Source organism: Vicia villosa, linkage group LG1 (genome assembly GCF_029867415.1).
Source record: "Vicia villosa cultivar HV-30 ecotype Madison, WI linkage group LG1, Vvil1.0, whole genome shotgun sequence".
NCBI lineage: Eukaryota > Viridiplantae > Streptophyta > Magnoliopsida > Fabales > Fabaceae > Vicia > Vicia villosa.
The window spans coordinates 25,036,674-25,055,736 of NC_081180.1; the positions used below are offsets into that span (position 1 = coordinate 25,036,674).

A 19,063-nucleotide genomic window follows, 5' to 3' on the forward strand; every position below is an offset into this window, starting at 1 on the left:
GTGATGATTTAAATTGGTTTAAGTGGCGGTTGAAGATTGTTCAAGTGAGGATTGATAGTGAGTATATTAGTGATTGTCGATGTTCAAAATGATGATTATGATGGAAATAACGAAGAATATAAGTATATAAAATGATAATCAGAGTATCAAACTGGTCATCAATTATGACTGAGGTTGTGGTTGGTCATGGTCAGTAGTATTCCTAATGGTACTTTGAGGAAGATTATAGATAGATAAAATGATAGATAGATAAAATGATAGCAAATTCCTCAGCTACATTACAATACTTCGTGCCTTATATAGGAGCAACTCTGGATGAATATTTTATGTATTGTGAACTTCACACATTAATCATTTATGATGATCCCTCTAAACAAGCACAGACTTATCGCCAAATGTCTCTTCCATTACGAAGATCACCGGGTCGCGAAGCTTATCCCGGAGATGTTTTTATTTACATTCGTGTCTTTTGGAAAGAGCCACTAAATTAAGCTCTCAGTTAGGTGAAGGAAATATGAGTGCTTTACCAATAGTTGAGACCCAATCAAGAGATGTTTCAACTTATATTCCTACTAATGTAATTTTCATTACAGATGGCCAAATATTCTTATCTGCTGATTTATTCAATGCTTGGACCAGACCTGCAATTAGTGAGGGTATTTCTGTTTCTAGAGTTGGATCAACTGTTCAAATAAAAGCCATGAAACAAGTAGCTGATAAAATATATTTGGAATTGACACAATTCGCAGAATTACAAACTTTTGCACAACTCTCTTCAGATCTCGATAAAGCTACGCAAAATCAATTGTCAAGAGGTCAATGATTACATGAGTTGCTTAAACAATCTCAATCAACTCCTCTTATTGTGAAAGAAACATATAATAACTATTTATACTAAAAGGAATGGGTATCTTAATTTATCAAAAGTGATCGTAGTGATAATTAGGGGTGTTGGTTAATAATCATCGTGGAATTCTATACTTAAAGAATAGTGGTTGAATTAGTGACATAGTGTCTTAGTTTCAAAACTCTTAGTTTTTTTTCTGCTGAATCATCTCATCTCATCTCATGTTGCATCTAAGAGGTTTTCCTTACCCCAACAATCTTTCTTCAACCCCAAAATGTCATCTTCTTCTCCTCAAACCCCACTCTTTCACCGCCGCCGCCGCCACAACCACTGCAGATTCAGATAAAAAATCTTTCACCATATCTTACCTCACTAACAATTGTGGTTTATCTCCACAAGATGCTCTCAAAGTATCCAAACGATTTACTTTCGAAACCCCCGAAAAACCCAATTCCGTCATCACCTTCTTCAAAACCCAAGGCTTCTCCGATGACCAGATACAATCCATTATTCGCAGGAATCCTCAGCTCATCCTTTCCAACCCCATCAAAACCATTCTCCCTAAGCTTCAATTTTTAGCTTCCAAAGGCGCTTCTCCCACCGACATAGTCGCCACCGTCACCGGAAGCCCCTATTTCCTAACATCAAGTAGCCTCAAACGCATTATTCAAACTTTTGAATTGGTAAGAACTTTCTGTCCCTCTGATCAAAAAGCTATTACTTCAATCATTGCCTATCCATCTTTCGTTTGTGATATGCGAGTGAAACCAAATCTTCAATTTTTACTCGTTTCCGGTGTCAATCGTTCAGGCATTTATCATTTGCTTCGTTCTAGACCTTCTGTAATTTGTTCTACTGATTTGAGAAAGGCTGTGGAGGAGATTAAGGAATTAGGGTTTCATCCTTTAAAGTACAATTTTTGTGTGGCGTTACTTGCCAAGAGGGGTATCTCTAAATCACTATGGGATACTAAAGTTGATGCCTTGAAGAGTTGGGGTTGTTCTGAAGATGTGATTCTTGATGCCTTTAAAAGACAGCCTTACTTTATGCTACGGTCATCGGATAAACTCAATGCGGTGATGCAATTTTGGGTCAAAGAGCTTGAATGGGATCCTTCCGTGCTCATGGCAGCACCTGAACTATTCGGACTTAGTCTAGAGAAAAGGCTTGTTCCAAGGGCTTCAGTCGTCCGGTATCTGTTATCCAAAGGTTTGATTAAGAAGAGTGCTAGATTGTATACACCGTTTAAAATCTCTGATGTGTTGTTCATGAAAAAGTATGTGGATTGTTATGAAGAAGAAGAAGCGTCTAAGCTATTAAGGCTATATCAGGGGAAGGATGCTAGCATATAGTGCTTAAACACATTCTGTTGTAACTGAATAAACCAGCCATGTTATGTTTATTCATCTTTAACTGTGTTGTTCCACTTTCTCAGTAAGTTGGAACCTTTTTTGTTGTTGGTAACAGTTTTGACTTATAAACCAGTCATGTTATGTATTATGGAATTAGGACATAAAAGTAGACATATTTGTAGAATATGTGTAAGCAGGCATTGCCTTCTATTTTTATTTTCTTGCATCAGTTAATAGAAGAATTTAAGTCGAGTTTGGATGACCATTTAGTAGCGCACTGGTGTGGGTTGAATTCATCATAATATCAATGGGATCTTGATGATTATAACGAGAGCAGGGGAATGGTGAGCAATTAGTTGCATGCCATTCTTTCCTTCTCTTCAAATAATAACCTTATCAATGATCAAATATGCCTCTTATATGCATCCTCGCCTGCCATTTCTGAGATCAGTTCTGAACCGTTTTCTGGCATAATTCAAATAGGTTTGTTGCCAGATTCTGATTCGAAAAACAAAGATGTTCTTGACAGGATCAGTTCTTGTTTTTGTCAGGTGATGCGATGCTGAGAGAATCATTTAGCGTTTAGTATAAGTTTGAGAAGAAAGGTTCTGGTGATTTACTGATGTTAGCACATCCTCTTCATCTTTAGTTTTTCTCTAAGATTCTAATGTTAGTGTTTTGAGTGATTTTAAGTATATCAGCATTCTCAAAAAGCTTGTTGGTGTTTGTGATTCATCACCAATGAGTCATTTTGTATCGAGAGCAGATTGTTTGTTTTCCCGTGCTTTGGTAATTAATATTCTAAATATTCATATTATTAAAAAAAAATGTTAAAAGTCAAAGATGCTATAATATGATTTGTTAGAATTGTATAATAATGCTACATGACTTCTAGTTTCTTGTTTTGTAATACCAAGTTCAATCTCAGCACAATAAGGTTGTTACTATACTTGGCAACAAAACCAGTTTAAATTCTGATAAACTATGTTTGCAACCTGAATTAACTTGTTTTCAACATTAAGAACTAAAGCATTTTTTCTCTTCATAATTAGTAACAATATGTTACACTTGCTTGCTTTGTTCCTAAATACTTTTCCATTACTTCTGCTTTTTCCGATACATACGTAAAAGAACCATTAATGCACCTTATCCACCTGGTCCTAGAGGGTTGTCAATAATAGGGAACCTTCATCAGCTAGACAATTCCAATCTTTATCTTCAATTTTCAAACCTCTCAAAAAAATATGGACCATTATTTTCTCTTCAACTTGGTTTAAGACAAGCTATAGTTGTTTCTTCAGCTGAACTTGCCGAATAGAAAACATACAGATGAAGAGGTTATTGTTGATGTCTTAATCCAATTGATGAAGAAACGTTTGTTTTCAATTGATCTCACTTTTGATCATATCAAAGGAGTCCTCATGGTAAATTCTCTTGATTCATATTTCGAATTTGATGTTTTAAATTTTTGTTACTCTTTTATACAAACTGTCAATGATTATGATTCTATACAAGACATGCTTGTAGCTGCGACAGATACTACATCAGCGACAATTGTTTGGGCTATGACCGCTTAATAACAAATCCAAGATTAATTAAAAAAGTGCAATAAGAGATTTGGAATTCAAGAACTAAAAAAGAATTTTTAGATGAAGATGATATACAAAATTTCACCTACTTGAAAGCAATGATAAAAGAACTAAAAAAGAATTTTTAGATGAAGATGATATACAAAATTTCACCTACTTGAAAGCAGTGATAAAAGAGACATTGAGACTGTATCTACCAGCTCCATTGCATGTGCCAAGAGTAACAAGGGATAAATGCACTATAGGCGGCTACAAAATTCCTACAAAGACGATAGTTTATGTGAAAGCTTGGGAAATTCAAAGAGACCCTAATATTTGAAAGATCCGGAAGAGTTTTTTCCGGAAAGATTATTAGAAAGTTCGATTAATTTTCTCGGGCAAGACTTTGAACTAATTCCCTTTGGAGCTGGCCATAGAATTTGTCCAGGTATGTCTATGGGAGTTGCATCATTGGAACTTATTCTTGCGAATCTTTTATACTCCTTTGATTGGGAATTGCTATTAGGGGTGCTCATGGATGGATAATTCAATAACCAATCTATATCCAATTAATAACCATTTACTATAACCGAATTTATTAACCAATCCATATAAATAATTATATTTTAACATAACCGGTTATAAAACCTGTTAATCCATAACCATATTTTATAACCGGTTAATCCATAACCATATTTTATAACTGGTTCTAAAATTTATAAATGATTTTGAATATCAAAATAAATTTTTTATATTTGAATATAATTTTTTACAATTAGTTTTAAATTTGTATATTTTCGAAAAAAACAATTTTTCATGTTTCTGATAAACGATTTTTTTTATATTTTAGAAGTAAAAAATTGATTTTCCATTTTTTCAAAACACACTCGATTTTCAAAAAATTTGATTTTGTTTATTTCGACAAAATACGATTTTCGTATTTATTTAAAAACTCAATTTTTCCGTATTTCTGAAAGAACTCATTTTTTTACGAATTTAGAAATAAAACCGATTTTTTTCGTATTTTCAAAAAAATCAACTTTTCGTATTTAAAAAAATGATTTTTTCAAATCAATTTTCCGTATTTCCGAAAAAAATCGACTTTTCATATTTCCAAAAAACATTGATATTTACTATTTCGAAAAAATTTGATTTTTTCGTTTTTTAGAAATAAAACTCGGTTTTTTGCTTTTTTGAAAAAAAAGTTCTATTTTTTTCAAAAAAATCAATTTTTATTTTTTCGAAAAAACTCGATTTTTTCGTGTTTTAATGTTTTTAGAAATAAAATCATTTTTTTTATATTTTCGAAAAAAAACTAACTTTATCATTTTTTAAAAATTTTGATTTTTTGTATTTTAAAAAAATTGATTTATTCGTATCTCTGCAAAAATTGAATTTTAATAAAATATTTTTGTTTTGGATATGAACTTTCAAAATATAAATTTGGTTAAAACCATATTTCAAAAATATCCAAAATCTGAATTTGATTATAAATCATATTAAAATTAACGGATTTTTCATAACTCGATTTAAATATGGTTATAAATAATTTATATAACTGGTTAATTTGAACACTCTTAATTGCCGTCTAAATTGCTAAAGGATGATAGTGATACCTAAAGGTGGTCAGGACTCACTCAGCACGGGAAGAATCATCTTTGCCTTGCAGCAACCTTTCTTATGTAGATGCGATTTATATGACTTTTTATTGGGATTTCACGTAAATTCCTATCTTTTATATGTTATTTTGTTTTTGATTGTCGTAGAATAATCTAATGTGATGTATCTAATTGTTAAACGGGGGACGGATGTATATCCTAATGGTGCACATGCATTTTTTTCTTCAAAACTACGTTAGTTGTTTTAAAATTGTGCAATATTACAAATTTGTCAATATAAAAAGGTTACCATTTTTTTCTCTTCCCAACTTCTAAAATTAAAAACTAAAGCATCTAAAATCTAATTTTGCTTTTTAGTTTTTAAAACTCTTCAATAAAAAATAGTTTTGTAAATTTATACGGTTAAACAAATTTTATTATTTTCAATTTTTTTTAAAATAAAAAATAGTTTTACAAAATCAAATCAAACAAACCTTAATATAGGCCAAATTAACATTCTTATTGTATTCTTAAATCTAAACACATCACCTTAAATCTAAACACATCACCAAAATCACACACTTAAATGTAATTTTCGCCCATAACTAAATAAGTGTGAATAAATTCCTAAAAATCACATTTTGAAGTTGTGTGAAATGTCCAAAATTCAGCGTCATTTCGCTACCGCGAAAATTAACAGAGTCTCCACTAACATATTTATCCTGAAAAGGAAGGGAATGCCAGCAAACCACAAAACAAAACAACGGTCTCACGACCAGAGAAAAAAGGGTAAGGGAGTCGGTTACGCGAGGGGAAGGTGTTAGCACTCCACGCGCCCATCGTACTCGATGGTATCCACGCTTGTGTCTAAAACTATGGGTGTGTAACAAATCTACGCTAATCTGGACTAAAATGAATGCATAATATAGGGAAAATAAAGGATTGTGCTCGCACGGGCCCTACCCCGCTGCCTACGTATCTGTTTTGCAGAATCAGAGCTACCGTAGCTCGGCTAACTAGTTTCTGTTTGTTTTGTGTTTTTTAGGTGAACGAGTTACATTCACACTCCGCTGCCCGACCTTTGGAGACTTACGCTTGGGAATGGAGCGGAAATAGCAAGCTCTTAAGAAAAGAAAATCAAAGAGTGTGGTTTGTGTTTTAAAGAATGCATGAGGAAGACCTAAGCTAAAGGGGAAAGCTTGCTACCTAATGTTATCATACAAAGGGTATAAGTCTAAACTAAGCTAGCAACCTATGGAGAAAAAAGCGAAAAGCAAACAAGAATATCACACAAACGAGCTCCACTCGTAAAGCAAACAAACCAACGGTACTGACCGAGTGGTAGAAAAGCGGTCCCGCCATAGCCAAGGGGAACAAATCACCCGAGTCAACCAAGCATCAGACCTCGCGAAAATGATCGGGCCATAGACAAGAGGAGCGGATCCCTCTCAGCAACCAAGTCGTCACGGATCTGAAAGGAAAACGGTGCGTACGTACACCGAGCATCAACGTCGGGCGACGCGAGCTATAGGAAATGCGGGGGTCCGGTTGCATGAACCATTTTCCTGACATACTCAATTACAAGATCTTGTGTTGGTTTAGAAGCAAGCAACGCGTAGCGTGCGCATACCGAACGGACTCGATGAGACTGGGGGGTTGATTGCTAACCCTTTCCGCGTGCCTTCCAAGAGGACTTAACGGAGTGCCATATAGGACTTATTACACCGTGACTCCCTGCTGCAAAGCACAAATATAAACACACCAACAAAAACAGAGCCTCTTTCGAGGGCTTGGCCAGATGAATGTATAAATCCTACTTCTCATGTTAAAGGATGATGCGGAAAGCGGTAAAAGGGACAAGGAGACAATACCGAACGAATAGCAAATCCACAATGAGCTAGCAAGCGTAAGCAGAGAAGTCCGGAATACTTCGCGTAAGCCATCATCAAGCAAAGCGAGTCAGAAAGCGTCGTCGTGAAAATAAATCACGAGCGACATGTGGTACACGTCGAGCATAACCACACGAGCAACCTGCAAGAGAAACAATCCAGACAATACAAGAGTATACATCTCAATGAATGAGAGATCAGGTGTCTGGCATCGGAAATAGGTTCGTGTCCCACAAATAAAGTGGAACACGACGCAAATCAACCGCACCGGAAGCGAATTCGTGTCCCACAAATAAAGTGGAACACGAAGCAACTCGAATCGCAATTGAAGGCTCTCTCGAAGTACCTCGCACATCTCAACAAACAAATCAGTAGTAACAAGGAAGCACGCTATAGAAAATACTAGCAATTAAGTTCTAAGTAAATCCTAAAACAAAATCTAAAAAGAGAAAATTGTTTTTTATGACATTTTTATAAAAAATTAGAACAAAACCATGTAAGTAAACATCTAAATTCTAACAAGGAAAACATGTTTTTTTTATCATCTAAATCAAACATAGAAAACAAAATATAATTCTAACTAAAAAGATTACATATTTTTATATTATCTTTTTTATCAATGCGAGAAGTCTAATCAAACATAATATTTTTCATGGTATTTTATCAAAGAATTAAAACTAAACTATGTAACAAATCAATTAAATTCTAACAAGCAAAATATTACATGTTTTTGTTTATTTTTATCATGTTAACATCTAACAACAACTATTGTTTTTATGTCATTTTATCATCTAAGAAAAATATGAAATTAAAACTAATTCTAACTAGAACAATACATGAGTCAGGGGTGTAAAGTGAAATCAACTGTAGCATACAGTAATAGGGGCGCTAGGCCCAGACAGGAAGGCCCAAATGATTTTTGTAAGTCAAAAACTAAAAAAAGAGAAGTGTGTGTGGGCCTATGGGGGTGCAATAAGCAGTTCCGTGAAGGGCCCAAGGTTATTGATCCACAGAATTTATTTCAATTTGTTTATCATCTTTTCAGATTTCAGTAATCACCAAATTAAAGATTAATTAATGTTAATTAAGAGGAGAATAATAGCAATTGAAAGAGGATTAGGTTTAGAAGTGGGACCATTGGGATGATTCACATGTCTTTTGAAGGCTTCTCCACTCTCTTTTTCAATTGTGAACGGCGGCCCTCTCTCCAAGGTTCTTCTCCTATCAAACTCGTTAACGCCGCCGCGAGAGATTTCTCCTCCGCCTCACATCTCATCTTAATCTCTCATTCTCTCCGACTTCGCTTCAAACAATAGGATCCAAGAAAACAGCGGCAATTTTGCAATCGTGAACACGTTGTAGTGTTGTTGCTCCACGGCTTCGAAGTAATCTGAGAAAATTAGGAACAAATACGACTCCGCTGCAATGTTTTAAGTGTTGTTGAAATTGTTGATGGAGAATCGATGCTGAAGTTGTTGAAGCTTGCGGTGACGCGATTATGGTGCGATGGTGAATTGAAGATCCGGTGAAGATTGGAGATGATATTGATTTCTGCAGAGTTTGTGAATTGAAGTTTGACGATTGACGAAGATAACGAGTGGTGCAAAGATGATTCGGAGATGATGATGAACGTAGTGCTGTTGCAAAGTTCTCTAAGACGCAGAATCGCAAAATCATGTGATGTCGGAGTGATGAATAAAAACGATGAAGGCGAAGGTGATGTTTATCTTGAATAAATGAAGAAACAAATGAAGGATTCTGAGTTTGCTTCTTGTGATTTTCTTGCAGAATCGGGAAGTTGTTTGTGAAGATTGTAAAGAGTTAGCCGAAGAACTTTTTCTGTGTGAGTTTCTTGGAGAATGAAGGTGAAGATTGGAAGAGCGATTCTGTTATCATTGAAGAATTGGAGATTGAATCGAGAGAATCCTCTTAGCAATCCTGTTACAGGTTTTTGAGGTAAGTCATTTCTTCTCTTCTTCTTCTGAACTGTTGTTGAATGATGTATGAATTGGTTTGAGAATTGATGAAGATTATTATTTAGAGATTGAAGAGGAATTTTCGGTTGAATGAATCGAGAGAATCCAGAAGTTTGTTACAGGTTGGTGATGAATGAAGAGTGTTGAATATCGTTCTGTTGATTGAAGAATGACTGGAGTTTCTGTGGATGATTTAGTGGTGAAGATTGAGAAGATTGAATCGGTGATGATGTGGTTTTGCAGGTAATCTTGAAGAGGAAGATGAACAAAGATTGAAGAGTTTTTGGTTTTGTCCAGAGGAGAATTGAAGAAAACTGAAGAGATTTTCGGAGGTTGAAGAAGACGGATCGAGAAAGAGAGAGCCTCTTCCAAGTTTGTTACGATTCAGTTATCAGTTTGTTACTTGTTTTTGCCTTTTGCTTTTCAGTTTCTTTTTCTTTTTTCCGATTCCGTTCTCTCCCTCCCCTGAATTCTGTTATGTCCATTTCTATTCTTGCCCTCTGCTGAGCTTTGTATCGGTTTGTTATGCAGGATGGTTCGATTTATTCTTGGCTTTTCTTTGCAGGCAGCACAAGGACCGATTTATGAGGCTGGTGCGGTTAGACATATTGCACCGCTTTAGAGTGCTTGAAACCACTTGGTCCTCTCTGTGCATCTAAATTCCCATTCAACCCTGTAATTGTGCTTTTGTAATATAATAGGAACTTAAATGAAATTATGGATATTGGGATTTGTAATGAATGATGAACATGAATTTTGTAATGAAATTGGGATTGGATAAGGAATAGGGGTGGGAATAGGTCAGACCGGCCTACAGGGGCCTACGGTCCAGCCTACATAGGCCTAGGCCAGACCAGGCCTATTTAATAAAGAGGTCAGACTTAGGCTTTTTTAAAAGCCTATTTTATTTAATAGGCCAGGCTTAGGCTATTAAAAAAGCTTATGAAGCCTTATAGGCCGGTCTATATTTTCATATATATTATAAATATGTTAAATAAGTTGGTTCATGTATGCATATATATTAGAAAAAAAAAAAAGCAAAATAGGCTACCCTATATATATATATATATATATATATATATATATATATATATATATATATATATATATATATATATATATATATATATATATATATATATATATATATATATATATATATATATATATATATATATATATATATATATATATATATATATATATATATATATATAGGTCGACCTACTAGACTTATTAAGTTATATAGATTAATTGAAAACTTTAATGAGATATAGGCTTTTTAAATAGGCTTTCAGGCCAGGCCAGACTTTTAAAAAGGTCAGGTCAGGCCAAAAAACTGAGCCTATGATAGGCCTTAGGCCAGGCTTAGGCCTTAGGCCAGGCTTAGGCCTTTTAAGTTTATCGTAGGTCAGGCTCAGGCCTTCTAAAGCATATCCTAGCCTATTTCCACCCCTAATAAGGAATGATGTTTGGATGAACAAAGCTTGATTTTAATGGTGAATAAAAATTGCATATGTTTTCTTTTCAAAGTGACTTGAATTTTCTTTCCCACCAAATACATTTCCATTTGAGTTTTTAAGTTCGATGTTCTAATTGTACCAACACTCATAATAGAAACAAACCAATGAACAAAAGAACTTGAACATAACCTCTCTTCAATCAATTCAGTGAATCATCTAATCATGAAGCAAATGATAAGAGAGTGGACCATCCTCCAATTCAACCCTAATTCACACGATGACGATGACTTGTGCTACCCGTAATATATCTTCAAACTCAAACGCCAAGCATACATGATATCCCCATAGACGTACACATAAGAGTAAACAACTGGATTCATGATCCCAAAGGACACCTTGAAACATAGTCCTTAACTTGTAGCCCCACAGGAAACTCTTTAATATTTTTTTTATTTTCGAACGACGAAATAAATGCCATCCATAACTTATAGCACGGAGAAAGAGGGCAAATTTTGGGGTGCAACACGTCACATGTGCAATTCGATGAGCTTAACATTCCAACCCACGACGTCTACAATTTATTAGGCGCATCCCATTGAGGGCTATTTGCAATAAGAAAATATAGTCGTGTTCTCACTAACATTTATTTTTAGCATAGTGGTAAGCGCTTGATCCAAAATAAGAAACCACTTGATGTAATCCTCAGTAACCCCTAATACTAGCCATTATTCTACCAATGATGTATTAGTGTGTTGAGAAGGGCATAAATAAGCTTAATATTCTTGGTTAAACAAGGGCAATAATGTATTTTTCTAGTTCATTACATATGCCTCACGAGAATCAATTTTTTTCACTTTTACATTTCCATTCTCTTTCTTCCAAAATCATAATTTAGAGAATTGAGGGTTAGAGAGAGACAACGACAACGACAAAATTAAGAGAAAGGAGAGTTGAAGGTCGTCAAACTTCATCATCCTCCTTGGTGCATGTGAGTGGATTCTTGAATAAGGAAGAGTGCAAGCAAGATTAGCCACCATCCTTTTCACCGTTTACATCATCTTCAAACTCCAAGTCAAATTCATCAAGGTTTGAGATGTGCTCCTTGGTTGCAGTGGTGGTAGCCTCAGACAAGGGGGCAATAAACTTAACATTAAACATCTCGTCCCTAGGTGCCTCATGCTTGAGGGGAGATGCACATCTTGATTAAAATTAAGTGACAGTTGAATATGGTTAAGTGATGATTGATAGTGGCTATATTAGTGATCATCGGTGTTCAGAGTGATGGTTATAATGGAAATATCGAAGAATATAAGTGGATAAAGTGGATGGAGAAGTAGTTTGAGACGCCCCAAATTACTGCGCCAGTTGTTGTCCTCCTACCTCACTAACCATTATGGTTTATCTCCACAAGATGCTCTCAAATTATTGTTTACTGTGAAATTTGTAAACAACCGCTAGTCCTCCCAAAACCTTTAAACTAAGGGTTACCTGCAGAATCGACTTGTTGATTCTAAGACACGTGTTAATGTAACTAAGGTGTAGCTTTCTTAATTCGATAGAAGCTTGACTCTAAGAAGACAACGGTTCCTCTCAAGAGTTTAAGTAAGCCAAGTTTTCTACAAAAAATAAACTAAAGGTAACCCGTGAACAATTGAAAGTTAAGTGATAACACTCAAAAGAGATACACTACAAATGCATCTATGGTGAATTCCATTATCATAACGAAACCACAATCGGCAACATATATAACGAAGTAAAAATATAGTTCAAACGTAAATGAAAGTAAAACAAAGTGTTCACGAGGAACGATTGATAAATATGTAAATTGCATTGAAGTAAAAATGGTGATTCACGTACATTAGCACTCTTGAAACTCTTTTTCCTCGCGCTGGGATTATGAAGTTTTTTAAGTGATTTCAGTACAAATGAACCCCAAGAGCTTTTGGTAGGATCCCATATTTATAGCACAATAACCTAACCGTCTACAAGTTACATAATGTAAAGCTTATTCCTAATCAGGGGGAGCCATATACTGATCCTTTAGATATCAAAGCCTTATAGGAAAATTTAATTATCATACCTTGACTAGACGCGATATAATTTTTCCCGTCAGTGTAGTAAGTCAACTCCTAAACTCTCATTATGACAACCATTGGGATGTAGTTATTCGAATACTCAAGTATATCAAAGAATCATTTGGAAAAGGGCATGTTTTCTGTGATAGAGGCAACATCGGTATCATTGGATATTTAGATACTGAGTGGGCAAGAGATGCAAGTGATAGACGCTCCACATCAGGTTATTGTGCTTTTATTGGTGGAAATTTGATCTCATGGAAAAGCAAAAAGAAAAATGTTGTTGCTCGATCAAGTACAGAAGATGAGTATCGAGCCATGGCTCATGCCGCATGTGAACTCTTGTGGTTTAATCATTTACTATATGAACTTCATTTTTGTGAAGCCGACCCTATGGAACTTGTATGTGATAACCATACAGCTTTGCACCTCTCCTCCAATTCAGTATTTGACGAGAGGACAAAATATATTGAAGTTGATTGTCATTTTCTTAGAGATAAGATTACCACTGGGATCATCAAAACCTCATTTGTTAATTCTAGGGATCAACTTGCTGACCTCTTTACAAAATCTCTTCAGAAACATTAGATTACTTATATATGTGACAAGATGGATGCATATGATTTATATGCACCACCTTAAGGAGGAGTGTTGAGATATTATTTTATCATACGATTATTAGTATCAATTAGGATATTATTGTATCAAACCTTTCCTGTTTTAGTTTATTGATTAAGAGGCTTAGACCTATATATACATGTGTATTCTCTCCACATAATAATAAAAATTTCATATTCAAGTATGACCAATAATGGTCAGAGTGGTTGTTTATGATGTTTAGAGTGGTGGTTAGAGCGATAGTTAATTATGGTAATCAGTGACAGTCAGAGTGGTGATTGAAATTGGTTTAAGTGGCGGTTGAAGATTATTCAAGTGAGGATTGATAGTGAGTATATTAGTGATTGTCGATATTCAAAATGATGATTATAATGGAAATAACGAAGAATATAAGTATATAAAATGATAATCAGAATATCAAACTGGTGATCAATTATGACTGAGATTATGGTTGGTCATGGTCAGTAGTATTCCTAATGGTAGTTTGAGGAAGATTATAGATAGATAAAATGATAAATAGATAAAATGATAGCAAATTCACAGCCTTATCGCCAAATGTCTTTTCTATTACGAAGACCACCGGGTCGCGAAGCTTATCCCGGAGATGTTTTTATTTACATCCGTGTCTTTTGGCAAGAGCCGCTAAATTAAGTTCTCAGTTAGGTGAAGGAAGTATGATTGCTTTACCAATACTTGAGACCCAATCAAGAGATGTTTCAACTTATATTCCTACTAATGTAATTTCCATTACAGATGGCCAAATATTCTTATCTGCTGATTTATTCAATGCTTGGACCAGACCTGCAATTAATGAGGGTATTTCTGTTTCTAGAGTTGGATCGACGGTTCAAATAAAAACCATGAAACAAGTAGCTGATAAATTACAATTGGAATTGACACAATTCGCAGAATTAGAAGCTTTTGCACAACTCTCATCAGATCTCGATAAAGCTACGCAAAATCAATTGTCAAGAGGTCAACGATTACATGAGTTGCTTAAACAATCTAAATCAACTCCTCTTATTGTGAAAGAACATATAATAACTATTTATACTGAAACGAATGGTTATCTTAATTTATCAAAAGTGATCGTAGTGATAATTACGAGTGTTGGTTAATAATCATTGTGGAATTCTATACTTAAGAATAGTGGTTGAATTCTATACTTAAAGAATAGTGGTTGAATTCTATACTTAAAGAATAGTGGTTGTCTTAGTTTCAAAACTCTCTTAGTTTCTTTTCTGCCGAATCATCTCATCTCAGCTCATGTTGCATCTCAGAGGTTTTCCTTACCCCAACAATCTTTCTTCAACCCCAAAATGTCATCTTCTTCTCCTCAAACCCCACTCTTTCACCTTTTTCTCCATTGCCGCCGCCGCCGCCACCACTACTTCAGATTCAGATAAAAAATCTTTCACCATATCCTACCTCACTAACAATTTTGGTTTATCTCCGCAAGATGCTCTCAAAGTATCCAAACGATTTACTTTCGAAACCCCCGAAAAACCCAATTCCGTCATCACCTTCTTCAAAACCCAAGGCTTCTCCGATCACCAGATACAATCCATTATTCGCAGGAATCATCAGCTCATCCTTTCCAACCCCATCAAAACCATTCTCCCTAAGCTTCAATTTTTAGCTTCCAAAGGCGCTTCTCCCACCGACATAGTCGCCACCGTCACCAGAAGCCCCTATTTCCTAACATCAAGTAGCCTCAAACGCATTATTCAAACTTTTGAATTGGTAAGAACTTTCTGTCCGTCTAATAAAAAAGCTATTGCTATAATCATTGTCTGTCCAACTTTATTTCGTGATCTCCGAATGAAACCAAATCTTCAATTTTTACTCGTTTCCGGTGTCAATCGTTCAGGCATTTACTTTTTGCTTCGTTCTAGACCTTTTGTATTTTGTTATACTGATATGAGAAAGGCTGTGGAGGAGATTAAGGAATTAGGGTTTGATCCTTCAAAATTCAAATTTTGTGTGGCGTTACTTGCCAAGAGGACTGTCGCTAAATCACAATGGGATGCTAAAGTTGATGCCTTGAAGAGTTGGGGTTGTTCTGAAGATGTCATTTTTTATGCCTTTAAAATACAGCCTAACTTTATGCTACGGTCACCGGATAAACTCAATGCGGTGATGCAATTTTGGGTCAAAGAGCTTGAATGGGATCCTTCAGTGCTCTTTGCAGCACCTGACCTATTCGGATGTAGTCTAGAGAAAAGGCTTGTTCCAAGGGCTTCAGTCGTCCGGTATCTTTTATCCAAAGGTTTGATGAAGAAGAGTGCTAGCTTGCGTACACCGTTTAGTTTGACTGAAGAGTTGTTCATGGAAAAGTATGTGGATTGTTATGAAGAAGAAGAAGCGTCTAAGCTATTAAGGCTATATCAGGGGAAGGATGCTAGCATATAGTGCTTCAATAAGTTGTCAAAACACATTTTGTTGTAGCTGAATAAACCAGCCATGTTATGTTTATTCATCTTTAACTGTGTTGTTCCACTTTCTGAGTAAGTTGGAACCTTTTTTGTTGTTGGTCACAGTTTGGACTTATATCCTCCTGTATTATGGAATTAGGACAATGCTTGGATTTCTAACAAAAAAACGAGGATGTTCTTGACAGGATCAGTTCTTGTTTTTGTCAGGTGATGCGATGTTGAGAGAATCATTTAGTGTTCAGTATAAGTTTGAGAAGAAAGGTTCTGGTGATTTACTGATGTTAGCACATCCTCTTCATCTTTAGTTTTTCTCTAAGATTCTAATGTTACTGTTTTGAGTGATTTTAAGTATCTCAGCACTCTCAAAGAGCTTGTCGGTGTTTGTGATTCATGTCTTTTGAAAACTGATCCTGTTTATATAACTTTGCATCCTAACAATAGTACCAATGAGTCATTTTGTATTGTGAGCAGATTGTTTGTTTTCCTGTGCTTTGGTAATTATATTATTAACAAAAAAAAGTTAAAAGTCAAAGATGTTGTAATATGATTTGTCAGAATTGTATAATAATGCTACATGACTTCTAGTTTCTTGTTTTGTAATACCAAGTTCAATCTCAGCACAATAAGGTTGTTACTATACTTGGCAACAAAACCAGTTTAAATTCTGATATACTATGTTTGCAACCTGAATTAACTTGTTTTCAACACTTATGTCGTGAATTTTTTTTTGCTATGCTCTCTACCCTCAAGAACAAGAATCCTATCTATTAGTAGGCTTAAACTTAACTGAGGATAGCACATTATGATCTGGTTTGATTCAAGTAGCCGACTCTACTTGGTAGAAAAAAAGACTATTTTTTGTATATAAGCAAGGCTTCATCATATAGGTATGTATGAATTATTACAATTTTATATCATTGAGATGAACAAATATGTCAAAATAGTGTAACACCTTTAGGCCACTGATGCTATAATCTCTTGTGAGTTGTGTTTTTTGCATATCTGTGCATCCATTTTTCCGCCTCGAACTGTTTCAACTTACAAGTCATTTTTGCTTCTTCAAGAGTATGTATGTTGTCTGAAATGGAAAACATATTTGAGGCCTCGATACTATTACTATTTATTGAAGATATGATAGGATTGGCTTAACTTAAGTTTGTTATATCTGTCAGGACTGACACCTATCAGCATGAATGTATCCTATCTACAGTAGCAGGTCAACTGTCTATAAATGCTACTAGTTGCTATTTCTTGTAACCAACTTTTAGTAAATCAAAAAGTTAGTTACACTAAAATGGAAATCCCATTTTTACTTTCTTCATGGTATCACATTGCTGAGTCAATCTATGGCCGCGTTTACTCCACTACCGGTGTTGCCTCCCTTTTCCGCTCAAATCTCCACTTCTCCAACTCCGACTGCGACTGATGAATTGCGCCGCCTGCATTTCTCACTCAAAATTGCGTACAAATTGGAAGAAAAGAATTTTCACCTTAGGCGCCAACAAGTAGAACCCCTACATCAATGCGCACGATCTCACAGACCTAGTTGTTTGCACTCGCATTCCGTCTCTGTTTCTGGATGATGAAGTTCGTCACATTAGATTTGTCAACCCTGTGTATTCTATTTGGATTCAGAAAGATTAAATGTTGTTGTCTTAGCTTCAGTTTGCGCTTTTTAGTGAGGTTCTCACGTGTGCTTGGTTGCTCTTTTGCACATCAACTATGTGATTGTCTCTTCAATTACTTTCAAAAGTAGACGCGTGCTAGAGCACATCATCTTAGGGTTGAATTACGTGCAATTACACTTGACAGTTTGTCTATTCATGATTATATTCTGAAATTTTTTACAATTGTTGAAGCAATAAGCTTCCATTGAAGATTTTATTCCATGTTCTCATCATATTGATGTGATACTTGAAGGTTTGAGTGCTGAATATGCACCAATTTCTCTGTTATTGAGAGTAAATTTGGTGGAATGGACCTTGAAGAAGTTGAGATCCTTCTTTTGGCTCATGAACTTCACCTTGCCAAGTTCAAAAAGCAACCAGCTCCAAACTTAATTTCGCTTAATCTCTCATGTTGTGCCTCAGTCATCCTCTCTTGAAGATTTGCAACCTGCTAGTGCTGATTCCTCACCATTACATGATGGTTCCTACAATCTAAAGCAATATGATCAAGATTTTCATGGTGGTAAGACCAATCATGGTGGTCATAATAGTAGAGACAAAGGAGGCAGGTTTTCTAATAACAACATTTAGTGCCAAGTGTGTTCATGTTTTGGTCACTTTGCTCTAAACTACTGGCACTGGTTTAATCATCAGTTTCAACCTTCTTTTAGTGGAAATACTTACAACCAGAGTTCATGGCATGGTAGTCCTAACTTCTATGGTTGGTTTTCCAATAATGTGTGGTCAAGACCTCCTCCACCTGCATGATCCTTCACTCACAAGTTCTCCAAGCATATTTGTTGCTAATACCTTGCCCTAAACCTCCACTTCTAGGTTTCCCGACTAAAGGACATCTTATCATGTCACAAGTGATGCCAAAAATCTTCAAAAGTCATTCCTTTTGAAGGTCTTGACCAGATCTTCAACAAGTCATTGCTATAGGGAATACAGTGATAACTTTGTTGGATGAGAGGCTAGTGATAGACTTGAGAAAAAGCTTAGGATAAGGGAACCTAAATTCTTTAAACAAAACATCTTTAGAGATATACAATCTTTAAGAAAGGATAGCCAGGTTTGAGTTTGAACAATAAGGTATAAGGGACTTGGAAGTTAATGGAGGATGAAAGCAACCTATTTATGAGACAAACTGAGTGGAAAAGACATAGTTCCAATAAGATTAAGGAAAAGAAGCCTGAATTAGAAGGGTGAGGCCAAGGTCCACTATGTGTTTGTGTTTTCTCTCAATCACACCATTTTGATGGTGTGTACGAGGGTATATGACTATGTGAATGATGCTTAGGTCAGTTAGGAATTTAGTGAAGGGTATATGACTATGTGAAGGAGTTTACTAAGTCTGAATTGTGTGAGGTTGGATAGGGGAAGGGAAAGAGCTAGAACCGGTAAAGTGAATGTGCAAATCTTGGTCATTGCCTATGTAATTTGTTCATGTCCTTCAATGGGAGTGAGTTGTTGAAGATTTTTTGCATCACTTGTAACATGATAAGATGCTCCTGAGTCACGGAACCAAGATGTAGGAGTGGAAGGTAGAGTGTTGGCCACAAAGGTGCTGGGAGG

The 19,063-nt window shown here is 35.5% G+C and overlaps 3 protein-coding genes, 1 long non-coding RNA gene and 2 pseudogenes across 6 annotated transcripts; all 6 read left to right on the top strand.

Moving 5' to 3' along the window:
* The first annotated feature begins 254 nt into the window (after window positions 1-254).
* LOC131594860 (ATP synthase subunit alpha, chloroplastic-like) lies at window positions 255-959 on the top strand (annotated as a pseudogene).
* A 37-nt stretch (window positions 960-996) lies between these two features.
* On the top strand, window positions 997-2,383 carry LOC131631621 (uncharacterized). The gene has a single exon (XM_058902406.1). It carries the CDS (start codon window positions 1,069-1,071, stop codon window positions 2,197-2,199), a length of 1,131 nt encoding a protein of 376 aa, XP_058758389.1. The 5' UTR covers window positions 997-1,068; the 3' UTR covers window positions 2,200-2,383.
* A 5,954-nt stretch (window positions 2,384-8,337) lies between these two features.
* LOC131631630 (uncharacterized) lies at window positions 8,338-9,997 on the top strand. 3 transcript variants are annotated; one of them, XR_009292762.1, is made up of 4 exons: window positions 8,338-9,210; window positions 9,296-9,352; window positions 9,474-9,624; window positions 9,762-9,997. It is a non-coding gene; the product is annotated as an uncharacterized LOC131631630 (long non-coding RNA). The 3 variants fall into 3 exon arrangements; XR_009292767.1 differs by having other exon boundaries at window positions 8,339-8,970; window positions 9,043-9,210; window positions 9,474-9,997; XR_009292756.1 differs by having other exon boundaries at window positions 8,339-9,210; window positions 9,474-9,997.
* Window positions 9,998-10,970: 973 nt separating this feature from the next.
* LOC131594946 (secreted RxLR effector protein 161-like) lies at window positions 10,971-13,356 on the top strand. Its single transcript, XM_058867182.1, has 2 exons — window positions 10,971-10,992; window positions 12,857-13,356. The coding sequence occupies exons 1-2, from the start codon at window positions 10,971-10,973 to the stop codon at window positions 13,354-13,356; spliced, it is 522 nt and encodes a 173-aa protein (XP_058723165.1).
* A 555-nt stretch (window positions 13,357-13,911) lies between these two features.
* On the top strand, window positions 13,912-14,543 carry LOC131595019 (ATP synthase subunit alpha, chloroplastic-like; annotated as a pseudogene).
* Window positions 14,544-14,573: 30 nt separating this feature from the next.
* Window positions 14,574-16,243, top strand: LOC131631651 (uncharacterized). Its single transcript, XM_058902424.1, has one exon. It carries the CDS (start codon window positions 14,653-14,655, stop codon window positions 15,796-15,798), a length of 1,146 nt encoding a protein of 381 aa, XP_058758407.1. The 5' UTR covers window positions 14,574-14,652; the 3' UTR covers window positions 15,799-16,243.
* Window positions 16,244-19,063: the final 2,820 nt, after the last annotated feature.

Excerpts from the sequence above, each read along its gene's own strand:
- LOC131631621 (XM_058902406.1), top strand. The coding sequence starts at position 1,069 with ATGTTGCATCTAAGAGGTTTTCCTTACCCCAACAATCTTTCTTCAACC.
- LOC131594946 (XM_058867182.1), top strand. The coding sequence starts at position 10,971 with ATGACGATGACTTGTGCTACCC. Across the intron at positions 10,993-12,856 it reads GACGATGACTTGTGCTACCC|TTATTCGAATACTCAAGTAT; the intron begins GTAATATATCTT and ends ATTGGGATGTAG.
- LOC131631651 (XM_058902424.1), top strand. The coding sequence starts at position 14,653 with ATGTTGCATCTCAGAGGTTTTCCTTACCCCAACAATCTTTCTTCAACC.